General features: G+C 41.4%; 2 protein-coding genes across 3 annotated transcripts; one reads left to right on the top strand and one right to left on the bottom strand.

Moving 5' to 3' along the window:
- Positions 1 to 75: 75 nt before the first annotated feature.
- ttc21b (tetratricopeptide repeat domain 21B) lies at positions 76 to 8,535 on the bottom strand. Its single transcript, XM_049727826.2, has 29 exons — positions 8,339 to 8,535; positions 7,928 to 8,057; positions 7,709 to 7,819; positions 7,469 to 7,635; positions 7,279 to 7,401; positions 7,023 to 7,180; positions 6,873 to 6,957; positions 6,693 to 6,791; positions 6,420 to 6,612; positions 6,169 to 6,266; positions 5,887 to 6,087; positions 5,679 to 5,808; positions 5,448 to 5,605; positions 5,156 to 5,380; positions 4,855 to 5,093; positions 4,678 to 4,750; positions 4,478 to 4,588; positions 4,266 to 4,404; positions 4,006 to 4,112; positions 3,705 to 3,893; positions 3,466 to 3,576; positions 3,308 to 3,389; positions 3,076 to 3,226; positions 2,839 to 3,000; positions 2,431 to 2,626; positions 2,072 to 2,296; positions 1,879 to 1,999; positions 1,727 to 1,794; positions 76 to 1,647 (listed from the first exon to the last, which is right to left on the bottom strand). The coding sequence occupies exons 1-29, from the start codon at positions 8,360 to 8,362 to the stop codon at positions 1,570 to 1,572; spliced, it is 3,954 nt and encodes a 1,317-aa protein (XP_049583783.1). The 5' UTR covers positions 8,363 to 8,535; the 3' UTR covers positions 76 to 1,569.
- Positions 8,536 to 8,575: 40 nt separating this feature from the next.
- LOC125973541 (tetratricopeptide repeat protein 21B-like) lies at positions 8,576 to 16,045 on the top strand. Of its 2 annotated transcripts, XM_049727827.2 has the most exons (29): positions 8,576 to 8,813; positions 9,413 to 9,542; positions 9,630 to 9,740; positions 9,811 to 9,977; positions 10,052 to 10,174; positions 10,278 to 10,435; positions 10,510 to 10,594; positions 10,671 to 10,769; positions 10,839 to 11,031; positions 11,091 to 11,188; positions 11,253 to 11,453; positions 11,523 to 11,652; positions 11,726 to 11,883; positions 11,951 to 12,175; positions 12,290 to 12,528; positions 12,597 to 12,669; positions 12,776 to 12,886; positions 12,963 to 13,101; positions 13,392 to 13,474; positions 13,682 to 13,870; positions 14,000 to 14,110; positions 14,202 to 14,283; positions 14,376 to 14,526; positions 14,605 to 14,763; positions 14,834 to 15,029; positions 15,127 to 15,351; positions 15,433 to 15,553; positions 15,616 to 15,683; positions 15,777 to 16,045. In XM_049727827.2, exons 1-29 carry the CDS (start codon positions 8,790 to 8,792, stop codon positions 15,852 to 15,854), a joined length of 3,927 nt encoding a protein of 1,308 aa, XP_049583784.1. In that variant the 5' UTR covers positions 8,576 to 8,789; the 3' UTR covers positions 15,855 to 16,045. The 2 variants fall into 2 exon arrangements, with proteins under 2 accessions (XP_049583784.1, XP_049583785.1); XM_049727828.2 differs by lacking the exon at positions 9,413 to 9,542.
- Positions 16,046 to 16,731: the final 686 nt, after the last annotated feature.

Below are 16,731 nucleotides of genomic sequence, written 5' to 3'. Positions count from 1 at the left end.
GTTAAATTGAACAGTTGTAGCAAATATTATGGTGGACAATATGTTTGAAAGTCAGTGTGCAAATATGACACATAAAACCATACAAAAATAATCTTTATTTGTGTTCTGGATAGAGAAAAATAGTAAGGTGAATGGTTATTAAATGTATCTACAAAATAGTTGTCGATTTTACAACAGTATACAAATATAAAAAGTCTACACCCCCTGTTCAAATGCCATGTTTTTTTGTGATCAGTAATGTAATTTTTAACCTGGAACCACTTACTGTATTCATTTATTTTTACCTTGCCTATCAAAATTGTTTGTACAGTTTATAGGCCGTGTTAATAATTGAATTGAAGTGAGTTACTGTGCGAAAAGTACCAGCAACACCAACAGGATCTCTACCATGTATTCATCGACTTTAAGAAGGCATTCGACCGCGTGTGGCATGAAGCGCTTTGGGCAACCATGAAACTCTATAACATCAATGAGAATATAATTGCAGTCATTGAGAACTTATACAAGACAGCCACAAGTGCGGTATACCTACAAAACAACATAAGAGAGTGGTTTAGGACAACAATAGGAGTGCGTCAAGGTTGCTTGCTATCCCCCATGCTCTTCAACATCTTCCTTGAAAGAATAATGTCAGAGGCCCTTGAACAACATGAAGGCTCAGTAAGCATTGGAGGCAGAAAGATCACCAATCTCCGCTTTGCGGATGATATTGATGGTCTTGCCGGCGACGAACAAGAACTAGTCGACCTGATCCACCGATTAGAAGAGACAGCCACAGACTATGGCATGGAGATAAGTGCAGAAAAAACAAAACTAATGACCAACAACCCCAACGGATTCACCGGAGACATCAAGATTAACAACCAGACCCTAGAGGTAGTCAACAACTTTAAATACCTAGGTGCTGTGGTCTCAGATGAAGGATCTAAACCCGAAATACTTGCCAGGATTGCCCAAACTACAAATGCAATGACCAAGCTGAAGACCATCTGGAACAACAAAAATATCTCTACCAGCTCGAAGATCAGACTAATGCGCTCCCTAGTAATCTCAATCTTTCTATATGCTTGTGAATCCTGGACCCTAACAGCAGACACTGAAAAGCGAATCAAGGCACTGGAAATGCGATGCTACAGAAGACTCTTTGGAATATCTTACAAAGACCACATCACAAACGAAGAGGTAAAATCACGTGTAAAGAGTGCAATCGGACCATACGTCGACCTACTAACGACAGTCAAAAGGGAGACAGAAAAAGAGATGGGAGGACAACATAAAGGATTGGACAGGCCTAAAAACATACGAGTTATTGAGAACAGCGGAGAACAGAGAGGAATGGAGAAAACTGACTGTCAAATCCTCAGCGGTGCCCCAACGGACAAAGGTCTAAGGGATTGGAAGTGGAAGTGGAGTTACTTTAGTGTATTTTTTTATATCACAAAACTTTGCATTTGAACAGAGGTGTGTAGACTTTTTTTTATTCCAGTCTAACTCCTCTATGACTTGCACAGACTAATTCCCAGAAAATAACTCCAACAAGTTGAACCAAACTTCCAGGCAGTCAAGATCTTATGGCCTTAGAGCAGAACGAGCTTTGTCCAAAATGTCCTTTCTCATTTTTGGATAATTTGGATGAGCAGCCAGCACCTGTGAATGGAGAGAAAATAATCTGTGATTACCAAATCATGAAAATCTTCCCATCTGTAAGCATCTTGAGACATCTCACCTTATGGCACACATCGATGGCATCAAAATGGCGCTTTGCTTTTAAGTAGTTGAACGCAAGCTTGTATCCTGAAATGTAGAATGTTCAAAATTTCCTTTGAAATATAATCTAAACCAAAAATTTGTCTTCATAAGTGATTTTAGCGAACATACCGATGGTTGGGTTGGATTGATTTCCGTATTTCCAAGCCAGTTCGTAGTTGAATGCCGCATCTCTGAATGCCTGCTCCTTCTCCATTATAAAACCTCGATACTCATAAGCTTTGCAGCATGACTGTAAATTGTTAAATTCTCAATTTAAAAAAATAAATAAAAATGTTATCAGGACATCTCAACTGTGACAGACCTTGTTATGATTGAGGCATCTCTTTAGGAGATCATCTGCCAAGTCGTACTTCCCCGAATGGATGTAGATGTCGGCTAAGAGCAGCCAGCTCTTCTCAAACTCGTCAGCGTCGACAATATTCCACGTCATCTTTGCAATACGTTTCAGTTGGTTCCTGGCTCGGGGAGTTTGCTTCAGCATCATGTATGCCGTTGCCATGGCTAACAGTGCTGGCACGTGATCTTTCTTTAAAATCCAAACACAATATCCTGGTCAAACAGGAACAAGGTGGCAACACCTCCCCCTTCTTGTCTGTTTTCTGATTTTGAAACGATCCTATTCACAAAAGTCAGCCAAGCATACCGTTATGGATTACTCACCTCATTGGTTGCAAACTCTGTGAAAACAGCGAGAGCTTTTTCTATATTTGCTTTCTGTTTTGTGGCTAGCAAGCAGTAGTTCTCCAGGATACGAAGTTGTATGTGTCCACCAGGGGTCTGCGGCTTTATTTCTTTTACGAGCCTCTCAGCGGTTCTCACCGCAACCTGCTCCGTCTCTTGCTTCTCTGTAGAGTTCCTGATTCAGAGAGGTTGACACATTAGTATTTTTTTAGTATGGAGTTGTATCATAAGAGGATAGAGGATTAGTAAATATTCTTTAAAAAAAAACAAAAGCAAAAAAAAAAACCAGTTCAATTATATACATTTTTGTCTATGTCTTTTATGATTTATTAAGATGCTATCTCAAGGCACCCGTCCAGGAAATATTTTCAGTAATTTTTCACTCACCCAATTTCGCCATCTAAATTCTCAAATACTTCTCCTCCCATAGTTTCACTGTCAGGATTTAGGTAGATTTCAATCATGTTGTAAATCGCATTTTGACCCCAGTCATTGTCTTTCCGTGCCTGGTTGAAGTGGCGCAGAGCAGCGTTTGGTTCCCCTGTGTACCTGAGCGATCAGCACAAATTTAGTTGTAGAACCTTCATAAAAGAAATAATAAATCTCAAACAAAATCAGACTTACCATAGATAAAGTCCTTTACAGTAATTAAAACCAGGCTCAAACTTGGCCCGAGAAGAGTGCTTTTCTGCCCTATCAAAACATTTGGGTACATCTTCTAACTTTCCAGCCCTCCTCAGCAAGTCGATGAGACGTGACAATGTTGGGTAGTTGTCTTTCATGTAAAACAAAAAAGATTTAAAAAAAGTCATACAATTATACTTGACATGCTTTACCAAGAAATTGTGTTTTGCACCTGGCTTGCGCTCCAGCAGTTGCTGATAACGGAAGACAGCCTGCTCATAGTCTTGTCTCCTGAACATAAGGTCGGCCATCATCTAAACAAAAACACATCGCTGAAAATAAGTAAAGTGTTCCAGAAGAAGAACGGTGCAGTGAGAAGACTGAACCCACCAGAGTTGCATCTTCATTAAACTGGTCGTTCTTCAAGATGATGCTGCATTGTTCCTGGCACGAATCAAGCTCATCTATGGTGAGGAAAATTTGAGCCAACTCCAGCATCACCTAAAAATGTTGAGTTATGTGAATCCCTCTCCCTTACATGTAAGGATGAGATTCTAGAAGATGCTCAGGCCGGTGAAGCACAGCTGCGTCAGGGAGAACACAGGACGTTTTGATTCAGTAGTACAGACCTTGTGATCGGTCTCGCAGTAAACAAGAGCTTCTTTGTAGAACTTGATGACTCTCTCATAGCCTCTCTGGCCCGTGTAGTGTTGTGCGATCTCGGAGCAGATCTTGGCGGCGAGCTGTTTTTGCATGGGGACGGCGTCGGGCTCCTCCAATTCCACCCGCTTTAGCACCTTGGCTTGTACATCACGGGCCTAGCGACAGTAGACAAGAATATTTCAAACATTTCATTGGTGATGAAGATTAAAAAAAAAATGCTCTGTGGCAGATCTGCTTGGAGAGAACCAAACAATTTGGAGGACTTACCCTTTGTAGGGTTGTTAAGGCTTCTTCTGTTTTGTCAACCTTATTTTGGACCTTGGCCAACAACATTAGATAACGGCAATCATCGGAGAGGGCCGTTAGTTCATTCGCTAGGTTGAGAGATAAAATAAAGTTGTAAATGACAAACAGTAGCTTCAGAACTTGACCGAAAAGTGGCACTCTGGCTCTCAAGTTGCACTTAAAAAAATCATCTCTGCATGACATCACCATCCATGATTTGTGCTGTGCGAGAAGAACTGTACCTGGCTCACGGGAGAGAGAGTCATGCAAGAGTTTCTCGCAGCGCTCGTATTGCTTCATCTTCATCAGCAGCTCAGCCAGGTCATAGCGCAGGAAGTTCTGCTGCTCAGACTTCAGCGCCGCTTCGTAGTAATGTATTGCCTGTGGAACAACCAGTTGATGTTTTTGTTGGAGTGAGGTAACCACGCGTGTCCTGACAAATGCTGAAACAAACCTTGGTGTAATAATGAGTCTTGACCAGAGCTTTCCCAAACTTGCTGGCGAGAGCGCCATCTTTGGGGGTTTTCTCCAGAGCGTGTTCATAGACCTCAATGGCCTTTTCTGGCTGAGGAGGAACAGTGGGTGATGGACCGCTGAGCACTGAGTCTTTAGAGACTTCATTAAAAAAAAAAAATCATATCTTCCATTACTTACCTCTAAAATATGCATGTAAGCGTCTCCTAGTAAGACATATGTTTGAGGGCCTGGTAGCTTGTCCACCATTTCCCTGAAGAACAAACCAAAACATTCCATCAAATAGGTCACATGGATAAAAGTGGAGACTTGCTCACAACTTTATATCACGTCAGGATCTAATTTAATCCTGCTCACCTGTAGCAGCTCACATACAGACGCTTATCCTTTCTGTGGCTCAGGTAAATGTCGGCCATTTTCTCCTTGGCTTGGATGTAGTAGAGCTGCTCAGGTGTAATGTTTCTCAGCATGCTCAGAGCCAAGTCGGTGTCACCTCGAAACAAAGCCAGGTCTGCGTTGGCGATAGTGACACGGAGTTCTTCGGTCGTCCCCGAGAACTCATTGATGGCATCCTGCATCACTTTGGCGGCTTCATGCTGGAATGTTTGAATGCCATTTGAGTCCACAATAAAAGGTTATTAATATGGATTATTTCTACCTGTTCTCCGTTGAGCCACAAGGCCTCGGCTAACTCCAAGAAGACGGAGACACAGTCTGCAGAACTCAGGTCAATCTTTTTATTTTTAGATTTAGCTGCTGATCCAGCCCTGTAGACCCCGGGAAGACTCAGTGCCATTTGTAAAATCTGGATCGCTTCAGTCAGCTCCCCCATTTTCTTCTTTGCTTGAGCTTTGATCAGGAGGTACAAGGGATGTTCCCGAATCTGGGATGGAGTAAGAAAACATGTTGAAATATTTTTTACGGACCTTGAGTACCCAAGACACTCTCACCTCAAAGTCATGGCTGAGGCAGACTTCAAGCGACTGCGAGCACAAAGTGAAATTGCCGCGCAACAAGTGGATCTGAGCCATGAGCAGATGCGCATCCGTATGAGAAGGACACTGTTCCAGGCAATGCTGCAGGCTGCTCTGAGCACCATCCACATCACCTGAATGGAGACAGAGTTAAAAAAAGACGTTTCCAGGAGCCACCAGCCGGTGCTTTTCAATAGCCGTGCTCACCGGACTGATATCGGACTTTGGCTTGGAGGAAGAGGCCTTGAAGGAGCCCCGGCACAATCTTGACTACTGTGTCCAACAATGCAGCACAGTGCCTGAGCTGAGGAGCAGGAGACTGGCCCTGGCCTGGAGGCTAAAGCACATCAGAGAATTTTTACAACAAATCTTCCATAACACATTTTCAAGGTGGAAAATGAGACCCAAGTTGTACCTTAGTGGGACACAGAGCAAGGTACTCCTTGACAATCTGTAAGAGGAAGTCAGGGTTCAACTTGTAAAAGTACTCCGCACCCAAAGGTAGACCCTGGAGAGTGGAGAAATGGGTTTCCACAGCGTCGTTCAGGAGCTTGGTCACCTCTTCTTGAGGGTGGCGCTTTTTTATTGCCACAAGTGCACGCAGATAAAGGAGGTCCTAATAAGATGGGGCAGAAAAAACCCCAAATAAACATTGTGCTCAGATATGACGAAAACGAAAGATGTGAATCAACGATACCCCTGATTTTCCTATGGATTGCTGAATTTCCGTGAGAAATTCCAGCTGTTGGTCTGCATCTTCAAGGCGGCCTTCTATCAGCTGGCATCGAATGATACCTGTGCAACAAAATCACAAACAAAAAGATGTGAGGTAGGGCTGGGTTACAAAGTTCCATAGCCAAACAACAAAAAACATTATTTTATACAAATGTACTTGTTAGAAGTAGAGTTTATCCACAGAGATGAATAAAAGCCATTATTTTACTTTACCAGTCAGTGCTGGGAGGCTGGTCTCATCCAGCGTCATGGCAGTCTTGTACCACTTTATGGCCTCCTTGACTTTCCCCTGAAGCACCATAAGATAGCCCAACTCTGTGGCTAAATCCGAGTTCCCTTCTATCACGCTGTAAGCTTTTTCCACCATCCTGAACACCTGCTCAAGCACTTTTTCATTTCTGCCACACTAAGAGGAATCAACACAAATAGTGAAATTCCACATTCAACAACCCTGAAGCAAAAACAAACAAGAAGAGTATGTCTTACAACTCTGGTGAATGCAAGAGACATTTTATAAGCCAGTTCTGGGTTTCGTGGTTCCAGCATGTCTAGACTGCTGATCAGGTTGGAAAGATGTTTCGTTGACTGCCAAGTGAGAAACACAAACAATACAAGTAACTCCATAAAGTCATGTCATGCCATCAGATTGGAATTATGTGAATTTACCTCAGTAATATCTCCATTTTTACACAAGAAATGCAGAGTAAGCATCTGTAGTGCGTCCAGGTTGTTTTTGTCCATTTGTAAAAGTCTGAAATAATACACAAAAAGTAAATTGAAATACAGAATTGATGGGAAAACCATCTGGCTGCTTACCTGATTGCCGCCTCGATTGTTTGCTCCCAGTCTTGGAGGTTTAAAAACAGCTTCATCTTCTTAATAAGAGCAGGCAAGAAGCCAGGGAAAGTGGCAATGATCTTGTTAACCACATCTAATGCGCCAGAGTAGTTCTGACGATATTCGTAGTATTGTGCCTATGACAGAAGAGAAGACAGGAATGCAAAATGTGACAAAACCAAGCACCTCAAAACTTGAGGAAGGAAATTCAATCAAAGTATTGTCGTTAACTTACCTTTCCCATTAGAGCAAAAACATCTGGTCCGTCCTTCAGTCCTTCGTCAAAATATTTTCCAGCCTTTCTGGCGTACGTATCCTTCCCACATGTCACATCGATCCATCCTTTCAGGATTATTCCCTACAGAAAAAAACCCAACAACTTTTGTTCCCTTATTCTTGTGCTAATGACTGCATGGTGGTCTTACCTCTTTTGAGCTATTGGAGAGTTTGACCATACGCTCTGTGTATTCTCTTGCTTTGTCATTCCGGCCTAACAGCCAGAGGAACATGCCAGCATGGTAAAGACTCTGGGGAGATGCACTTTTGCGGTCCTCCTTGATTTTTGCTTCGAGTTCTTGAACAACCTCTCTGTCTGGGATTACCGATATGGTTACAAAGCTCTAGTACATTTATATGTCATCAATTAAAGGACCTTGGTGTCTTACCAGGTTTTGTCTTTTTCTTCTCAGCATAGACAAGTGCCATTAACGTGCACAGAGATACATGTCGTGTTTCTTTTAGCGTGTCCAACTCAGCTGTGGCTTCGCGAATTGAATCTGTTTTTTTTTTGGAAGGGGGCATTGTGGTTAATAGAGAGTTAAGTACACATATTAATACGAGACACAAATATAAACAGTATTCGTGTATGATTGTGTTCAGTTTACCTTGCATTAAAGTGGCATATCCATGAAAGAAGATGAGCACAGGGTCACCTCTGAATTTTGTCAGAGCTGCTGCTGCAGCTTTCACAGCATGGTTGAAATACTTTTCATTGCAATAATATCTGATTAAAGCCTGAGAAAAACAACAGAGTAAGTAATTGCAATTTACTTTGTTACTGTAAGTAGTAGATTTTTCAAGTATCTGTACTTTGAGTTGAGTAAGACGTTTCAAGTGTGCGTCTCAAGTGCAGGAGTTGAATAAGTATTTCTACGTTTATCAATGTTTTTACACAAGTATGCGTACATCAACGTGAATACAATGTTAGTATATTTTTCCACCAGTACATCACCCCAGAGCAAACGCACTAACCAAAAAACAACATGAGCACTCTTCAAAGCGTAATGTTCGCTCACCAATGTCGTCTCTTCCGTCTCCATTTCGACTGAGAAACGCTGACCAACGCAAATAATACTATAAAAACCTATTGTCCCGTTTGTTGGTAACGTTTATGATTAACAACTACAGTCATGTTCCTTCGTCGTCAAGCAGGGTTTTCGCCATATTGAGTTCTCTCTTCTCGCGTTGCCTAGTAACTACGGACGGCTCATTCTTGTCTTCTTCGTGTTAATTTAAATGACAAGCGAAATACTGCCACCAACTGGGATAGTCGGAAAATGCGTTGGCGCATCATGATTACAAAAAATAAGCTTAAACTTCTTTTGAGAAGTACAATAACTGCCTTTTATCGACGCGTCACAAGTTATTAAGAAAGTGGCTTTCAAGTTAAACGTAATACTGTAACAGAATAGCCGTTGTGGCACCCAAAAATAACATTCACTCCTCACTTGAGCTGTGTCAGCCAAAATGGAGACTAAAGATACAGCAATGGTAAGCAGATTTTAATTTTTATCGTTTTGAAAGAAGGTATGTGTTTAGAAGTCACCAAGCATTGAAAAGCTGATTATATTTCACTCAGGGTAATGTTAGAAATGTTGTTTTAGGGATACTTAAATTGAAAAAGGGTGGGCTAAGCTTTTGAACCTTGCTGTTTGGTTTTTAATTGTGATGCAGTTTTAAAGCAAACATTCTTTTACCGGGATATTGTTATTCTAAGTAGTTCCTAACTTCAAATTATATTTGAAAATAACAGTGGTACACTACCAAACAAAAAATGGTACAAAAAGATTAAACACTTTTCAGTTATGTATAAATAGACATTTCACTTTGCTGGCACAGATAGATGGAGCAACAAAGATACAATATTTGTTGTAAATTGATAATTTAGTGACCAATTACCTGAAATTGTCTGCCCTCAACCTTATTGGGAATCACTAATACAAACCATGAATCCAGCAATGACTACTTTAAATCTCTTTCTTAATTTTTCATTGAGTAATCCTACAGAAAAAAACATCAACTTTAATTTCTCTACATTCAATTGTTCTTGCGAAAGAATAACAATAATAATATAAAGATATTTTCAATAGGCTTTGATTAGATATTATTGCAATGGAAAATACTTCAATCATGTTGCGAAAGCCACAGCGACTGCGCAGAAGAAATTTCGCAATGAGCCTGTCTTCACTGTCTTCCGTGCATATGGCACTTTAATGCAAGGTAAAATTGATGTCATCAAATGAAATTATACTCTATTGCTGTTCATCTGCTTTTCATTCATACATCAATTTCTACATTCAACCGCAGGTGACGTTCGACAAGCTTCAGCCGAGTTGGACTTAATAAAGGATCGATCCGACGTGTCTCTCTGCTCTCTCATGGCACTTGTCTACGCCGAGAAAAAAAAGAAGTCGCCAGGTAATCCGTCAACGTCGATCGTCGTGCATTCACACCAATGTTCTTTGACTGCATGTCTTCATACCCACAGACAAAGATGTCATCCGCGAGCTTGAATGTAAAATCAGAGAGGATCGCAAAAGTGCACCCCCACAGAGTCTGTACTATGCCGCCATGTTTCTTTGGCTATTGGGCCGAAATGATAAAGCGAGGGAATACATTGAGCGAATGATCAAACTCTCCAATGGTTCAAAAGAGGTAAGACAAAAATTAACGTTGGGGTGCCATTGTGAGTTTTGTGAACTTTTCTACAGCTTCTGTTTACTGTGCAGGGGATAATACTGAAAGCATGGATAGATGTGACGTGTGGGAAAGATGACTATGCCAGAAAGGCCGGAAAATATTTTGAAGAAGAGCTGAAGGACGGACCCGATGCTTTTGCGCTAATGGGAAAGGTACGATTTGAAAAACACAGCAGATGCTCAAACTTTGAAACCACAGCATATTGTTGATTTTTCTTCAAATTATTCAATCAGTGATATTGTTTGTTTGTCCCAGGCACAATACTTTGAATATTGTCAAAACTACTCTGGAGCATTAGATGTGGTTAACAAGGTCATTGCCAGTTTTCCCAGTTTCTTACCTGCTCTCATTAAGAAGATGACCCTTTTTTTAAACCTCCAAGATTGGGATCAAACTACAGAGGCAGCAGTCAGGTAAGCAGTTACACTTTTAAATCTGGAAAATAAAAAGTTGTCATGCCTGGACATGAACACACTTGTCATTTCAGGGTTCTGCAAATGAATACAAACAACCTGGATGCTTTACATATGCTAACTTTGCATTCATTATGCATCAATGGAGATATTTTCGAGGTAAAATAAATAACGACCTTTTTGAGTAGGAGAGCTACAATATTCTTGTTGAAACTGTTTTTCTCACTTGTGTCAGTCAACAAAGCATCTTTCCAACCTCATTAAAAGTCTGCACGTGCAAGAACCGCAAAACCCGGAACTTGCGCTCAGGATGTCACTGGCGTTCAGTCGAGTTGTAAGTTGACTCCTTCGCGTTGTTTATCACGCTTGGGATGTGAACATTATCTGCGTTGATTCCTTATAGTGTGGACGGAATGAGACGGTGCTTGAGCAAGTGTTCAGAATGGTGGAAAAAGCTTTTGATGTGACACAAGAAAACTCGGAATTAGCGGCAGAGCTGGGCTACCTTCTGGTGCTTCAGGGCAAAATCAAGGAAGCCACCAAGTGGTTTAAGACGGCGATGACGTTGGATGAAATGAGCCTCACTGCACTGACGGGTAAGTGGACAGAATTTGTGAAGGTGAGCTTCCATCGATATTATTTTTTCATTGCATAGGTACGATTTGGTGCCAGTTGATAGAGGGCTCACTCGAAGAAGCAGAGAAAGATTTGGAATTTCTGATGGAGATTCAACAAACTTCTGAAAAATCAGGGGTAAAGTTTTTTTTTTTTTTTTTCTGTGATGGCCTTTTTTAATTCTTTTGTCGACTTCGATTAGGAAATCCTCTACCTGCTGGCACTCGTGGCAATTAAAAAGCACCGTCCCCAAGAAGAGATAACCAAACTCTTGAAAGATGCAGCGGCAACCCACTTCTTGACTGTCCAGGGTCTACCTTTGGGGGTGGAGTACTTTCAGAAACTGAACCCTGACTTTCTCTTACAAATCGCAAAGGAGTATCTTGCTCTTTGTCCTCCTAAGGTACAACTCAGGGTTTATGTTTTCTATACTAAGTCATTTTGGCTGGTTTTATTTTATTTTTTGCTTTAGCCTCCAGGCCAGGGCCAGTCTCCTCCTCCTCAGCTCAGGCACTGTGCGGCATTGTTGGGCAAAGTGGTCAAGATTGTGCCAGGGCTCCTTCAAGGCCTCTTCCTCCAAGCCAAAGTCCGATATCAAACCGGTGAGCATGGCGTTTGAAAATCGCCGGCTGGCAGCTCCTGGAAATGTCATTTTTTAACTCTGTGTCCATTCAGGTGATGTGGATGGTGCTCAGAGCAGTCTGCAGCACTGCCTGGAACAGTGTCCTTCTCATACAGACGCACATCTGCTCATGGCTCAGATCCACTTGTTGCGCGGCAATTTTACTTTGTGCTCGCAGTTGCTTGAAGTCTGCCTCAGCCATAACTTTGAGGTGAGAGTGTCTTGGGTACTCAAGGTCCGTAAAAAATATTTCAACATGTTTTCTTACTCCATCCCAGATTCGGGAACATCCCTTGTACCTCCTGATCAAGGCTCAAGCAAAGAAGAAAATGGGGGAGCTGACTGAAGCGATCCAGATTTTGCAAACGGCAATGAGTCTTCCCGGGGTCTGCAGGGCTGGATCAGCAGCCATGTCCAAAACAAAAACAATCCAGCTGAGTTCTTCTGACTGTGCCTCCATCTTCTTGGAGTTAGCCGAGGCTTTGCGGCTAAACAATAAACAGGTGCAGACAAAGCTTGTACACTGCACTGTTCTGTTTTTTAAACTATTTCAATTGTGTTTCTGGTAGATTTTTTTATATTGGTTTCATAGTCACATATATGGATTGTCCTTGCAGCAAGAAGCAGCCAAGGTGATGCAAGACGCCATCAACAAGTTCTCCGGCACTCCTGAGGAGCTTCGAGTTACTATCGCCAATGTCGATCTGGCTTTGTTTCACGGTGACACAGAGTTGGCACTCAATATGCTGAGAAATATTACACCTGAGCAACTCTACTACATTCAAGCCAAGCAGAAAATGGCAGAAATTTACCTGAACCACAAAAAGGATAAGCGTCTGTTTGTGAGCTGCTACAAGTGCGTTGCATCTTCATGTAACACCATGCGAAACAAAATGTAGAATTTAATTTTGGTCCTATATTCAGGGAAATAGTGGACAAGCTACCCAGTCCTCATACATACGTCTTACTCGGGGAAGCTTACATGCATATTTTAGAGGTAGGTGGCAAACATACGTACTGTGAATTTGTGTAGTGGTAAACGTAAAAACGATTTACAAATTCTAATGTGTCTTGTCACTAATCCTAAACGATTGTCCTTTCAGCCAGAGAAAGCCATTGAGGTGTACGGGCATGCTCTGGAGAAAACACCAAAAGATGGAGCTCTGGTCAGCAAATTTGGAAAGTTTTTAGTCAAGACTCACTACTTTGATAAGGTTTGTAGGCTATTTATACGTATATTTTTCTAATTTAAAATGAGGATCAAAGCAAAGTCATTGTTGCCACACACAGGCATTACATTATTATGAAGCTGCACTAAAGACCGGACAGCAGAACTTCCTGCGCTATGACCTGGCCGAGTTGCTGATGAAGATGAAGCAATACGAGCGCTGTGAGAGTGTTCTGCTTGAAGCTCTCTCCCATAAGCCAGGTACTTAGTGCTACTTATACTCTTCAGCCAACACATTGAAAACATCACAATAAACAGATGACTGGCATGGAAAATAATCCACTCTAGTTTGAGCCAGATCAACAAATCCAAATCGCACCTCAGAGATTGTGCGTACTAAAAAAAACATCCAATGAAAAATAATCTTTTCAAACATGCTTTATTTAATTTTTTTCCGAAAATTTTCCCCCTCACACGCTCTGTAATTTTTATTTATTTATTTAATTTTTAAATAAAAAATGTCCAAGTGACTGGATTACCTGCACTGGCAGATGATTGCCGTTATCTGATGCTGTTGGCAAAGGTCCAAAATAGGATTGACAAAGCAGAAGACGCCTTAACATCCCTACAAAAGGTAAGTTTGATTTTTCTATGAGATGATCCCTGAACTGCACACATTCGATGGACACCTCTCAACCTTTTACTCAAACTAGCAGTTCAGAACGCTCAAGCAACTGCGCCTTTGTGCCATTTTGCTCCCATCTTGTGACTTGAGCTGATTAAGTCCATTCTTTATGTCCATTCGATTATTATTGTCATTGCCAAATTGGACTTTTGCCAGGCGCGGGACGTACAAGCCAAAGTACTGAAGCGGGTGCCGTTGGAGCAACCTGACAGCTTTGACGTCCAGAAGCAGCTGGCTGCCAAGATCTGCACTGAGATAGCCCAACACTACACTAGTCAGAGGGTTTACGACAGAGCCATCGAGTTCTACAGAGAAGCTCTTGTGCATTGTGAGACGGACCACAAGGTGGGTACTACTACCGAATCCCAACGGAAGCTGCTTTTGGCCATCCTGAGCAGCGAGAATCTCATCCATGTGTAATGTCACATTTCGAAAGAGGAAAAATTGAGTAATTCACAAAACATATAATTTTAGTTGATGCTGGAGTTGGCACAGATATTCCTCACGCTAGATGAATTCGATGCATGCCAGGAGCAATGTAACGTCATCTTGAAGAAAGACCAGTTTAATCAAGATGCAACTCTGGTGGGTTCTGTCTTGTGTCTTTCACCTCATGTCTGGCCTTAAGACTTTTGGTCACTCAGTGGAGCATCTTCCAATATATGTTTGTGTTTAGATGATGGCCGAGCTTATGTTCAGGAGAAAAGATCATGAACAAGCAGTTGTCTATTATCAGCAACTGCTGGAGAGCAAGCCAGGTGCTAAATCGCTATGTTTTGAAAATGTGCAGCAAGTCTGTAGTTGGCCTCTTTAAATTAATTTAAATTTGAACCTGTGTTGTTGTTTCAAGAAAACTTCTCAACAGTGTCACGTCTCATTGACTTGCTAAGGAAGGCGGGAAAGTTGGAAGACATGCCCGTATTTTTTGAAAGGGTAGAAAAAGATTCTCCCAGCGTTACATTTGAACCGGGCTTTAACTACTGCAAAGGACTTTATTTTTGGTGAGTGGCCTTTTTCTTGAGGTTACAAGTAGCATTTATTTTGCAGAATGTATGACTCCATTTGTGCCTGATGCTCAGCTATATGGGAGAACCCAATGCTGCTCTGCATCATTTCAACCAAGCCCGAAAAGATACCAAGTGGGGTCAAAATGCTGTCCATAAAATGATTGACATCTACCTCAATCTCAACAATGACGTGATGGGAATCGAATTATGTCACTTAGATTTCAAAACTGGGTAAGATTTATAACAAAGAACCTGTAACGTAAGGACAAAATGCTGAACTTTCTGGGTTTACTCTCATCAGGAGCTCTACAGAAAAGCAGGAAATGGAGAGGGTTGCTGTGGCAACAGCATATCTGCTCTTGAAGGAATTAAAGCCAGAATCACCTGGAGAACATTTAAAGCTCCGTATGCTCGAGAACTACTGCTTACTGGCCACGAAACAGAAGGCCAATATAGAGAAAGCCCTCTCTGTTTTTACCGAGATTGCAACTAATATGGTAAGAAAACTTTGTTCTTCTCAATTTGCCAAAAAATAAAAGCATTAAAGGTAATGTTGTCATCATGAGATTGTGTGATTGTAATGTTTGAATTTAGGAAGCTCACGTGCCAGCACAGTTGGCCATTGCAACCACTCTCATGATGTTGCAACTAACCGCCCAAGCCAGAAACCGGTTAAAACATATCACAAAAATGAACTGGAATATTGTTGATGCCGAAGAGTTTGAGAAGAGCTGGCTGCTCCTGGCTAACATCTACATCCATTCGGGGAAGTACGACTTGGCAGATGACCTCCTGAATAAATGTCTCAATTATAACAAGGTCAGTCACTGCTTTAATGCTGTATGGTTTTTTTTTGGACCATCTCATCGCACCATTTGAATTGATTTTTTTTTTTTGCAGTCATGCTGTAAAGCGTATGAGTATCGAGGTTTCATTCTGGAAAAAGAGCAGGCATTTCGAGATGCAGCATTCAACTATAAACTGGCTTGGAAATATGGAAATCAATTCAACCCAACTGTTGGTATGTTGATCATTTAGTCTGTTCCAAAACGAAAGCGGTAATAATATGTCATGTCTCAACAGGATACAAACTTGCTTTGAACTACTTCAAATCGAAACAGAATTTTGACGCCATAGATGTCTGCCATAAGGTGACGAGACATTTGCATCCTTCAGTGCGCCTGTATGTGAGTGTATATTCATTTTATTTTATTCTCAGATCTTGTCTTTGCATCTATCCGCAGGTGCTTGCTACTCATCCAAATTTTGTAAAAATTAAAAAGGACATCTTAGAGAAAGCTTTTGCTGCCTTGAGGCCATAGATAGACGTTTGACAGCCAGCCAGAGAAGCATTCCCTTACGACTTCAACGTAATTACTGCAGTGTTTTTAGAGTAACTAGAACTCCTCTTTAATTGAACACTTAGGAATATCACATGACTACAAATTGGTCATGTGATATTGTAGTGTTTCTGTCGTAGTACCTGTCGAATAAAAGCCATTATTTTCAGTCAGTGAGTAGTCGAGTGGTACGTGTGTCCTAGCTTGCTAATATTAGCTTCACATGCTACTGGAAGCGCTAATCATGCAGTGCCCGTACACTTTTTCCATTTACAAGATGAAACTAAGATATTAGCACTCAATAATGTTGCTTCAGAAAACATTGAAATGAAATTAAAAAAAAAATTAAGCGGCTCAGTTCGCTTTATATACTATGACTTGATTGTTAGCTACAATGTTCAACATTCATTCTACAACTTGTATGATATATTTAGAAAAACAATGTGCATAAAGTCTTTGCATTGGTTAACCTCAGTATTATATTTCCATCCAGCCACGGGTATTTTCTGCTCCAGCATTACGTAACTGCTTGCATTGACTGATAAGTTTGAACTGTTGACGTTTACAGAGTTGATTCAATAGTGGGAGCGGCATGTGTCCAGCACGGGTACAACTGTTCCAGGAGAGACCTTTCCAGGCCGTGTCAGATATTATTTAGTCACTAACTGTGGCACATAATCATTAACTCTCTGCAGCACACATCGATGCAAGTGTAAATCACATTGGTGTGCAGCTGAGGCAGCTGTCTGTATCCCCTCGCGCGCAACGTAGTCCACGGACGTGATCAGATACTGTCGCAAGAGAAGTAGATACTTATTTTCAGTCATACAAGCAAATTTGCATTGTAGAGAGTAGTTAC

The sequence above is a fragment of the Syngnathus scovelli genome, chromosome 8 (assembly GCF_024217435.2).
Source record: "Syngnathus scovelli strain Florida chromosome 8, RoL_Ssco_1.2, whole genome shotgun sequence".
NCBI classification, from domain to species: domain Eukaryota; kingdom Metazoa; phylum Chordata; class Actinopteri; order Syngnathiformes; family Syngnathidae; genus Syngnathus; species Syngnathus scovelli.
Note: the sequence above shows the minus strand (reverse complement) of the source record. Positions and strands in the feature narration are given on the sequence as shown.

Excerpts from the sequence above, each read along its gene's own strand:
- LOC125973541 (XM_049727827.2), top strand. The coding sequence starts at position 8,790 with ATGGAGACTAAAGATACAGCAATG. Across the intron at positions 9,543-9,629 it reads ATATGGCACTTTAATGCAAG|GTGACGTTCGACAAGCTTCA; the intron begins GTAAAATTGATG and ends ATTCAACCGCAG. Across the intron at positions 12,529-12,596 it reads CTGTTTGTGAGCTGCTACAA|GGAAATAGTGGACAAGCTAC; the intron begins GTGCGTTGCATC and ends TCCTATATTCAG.
- ttc21b (XM_049727826.2), bottom strand. The coding sequence starts at position 8,362 with ATGGAGACGGAAGAGACGACATTG. Across the intron at positions 6,267-6,419 it reads CAGCCTCCCAGCACTGACTG|GTATCATTCGATGCCAGCTG; the intron begins GTAAAGTAAAAT and ends TTTGTTGCACAG. Across the intron at positions 4,751-4,854 it reads CTGTATGTGAGCTGCTACAG|GGAAATGGTGGACAAGCTAC; the intron begins GTGAGCAGGATT and ends TTTGTTCTTCAG.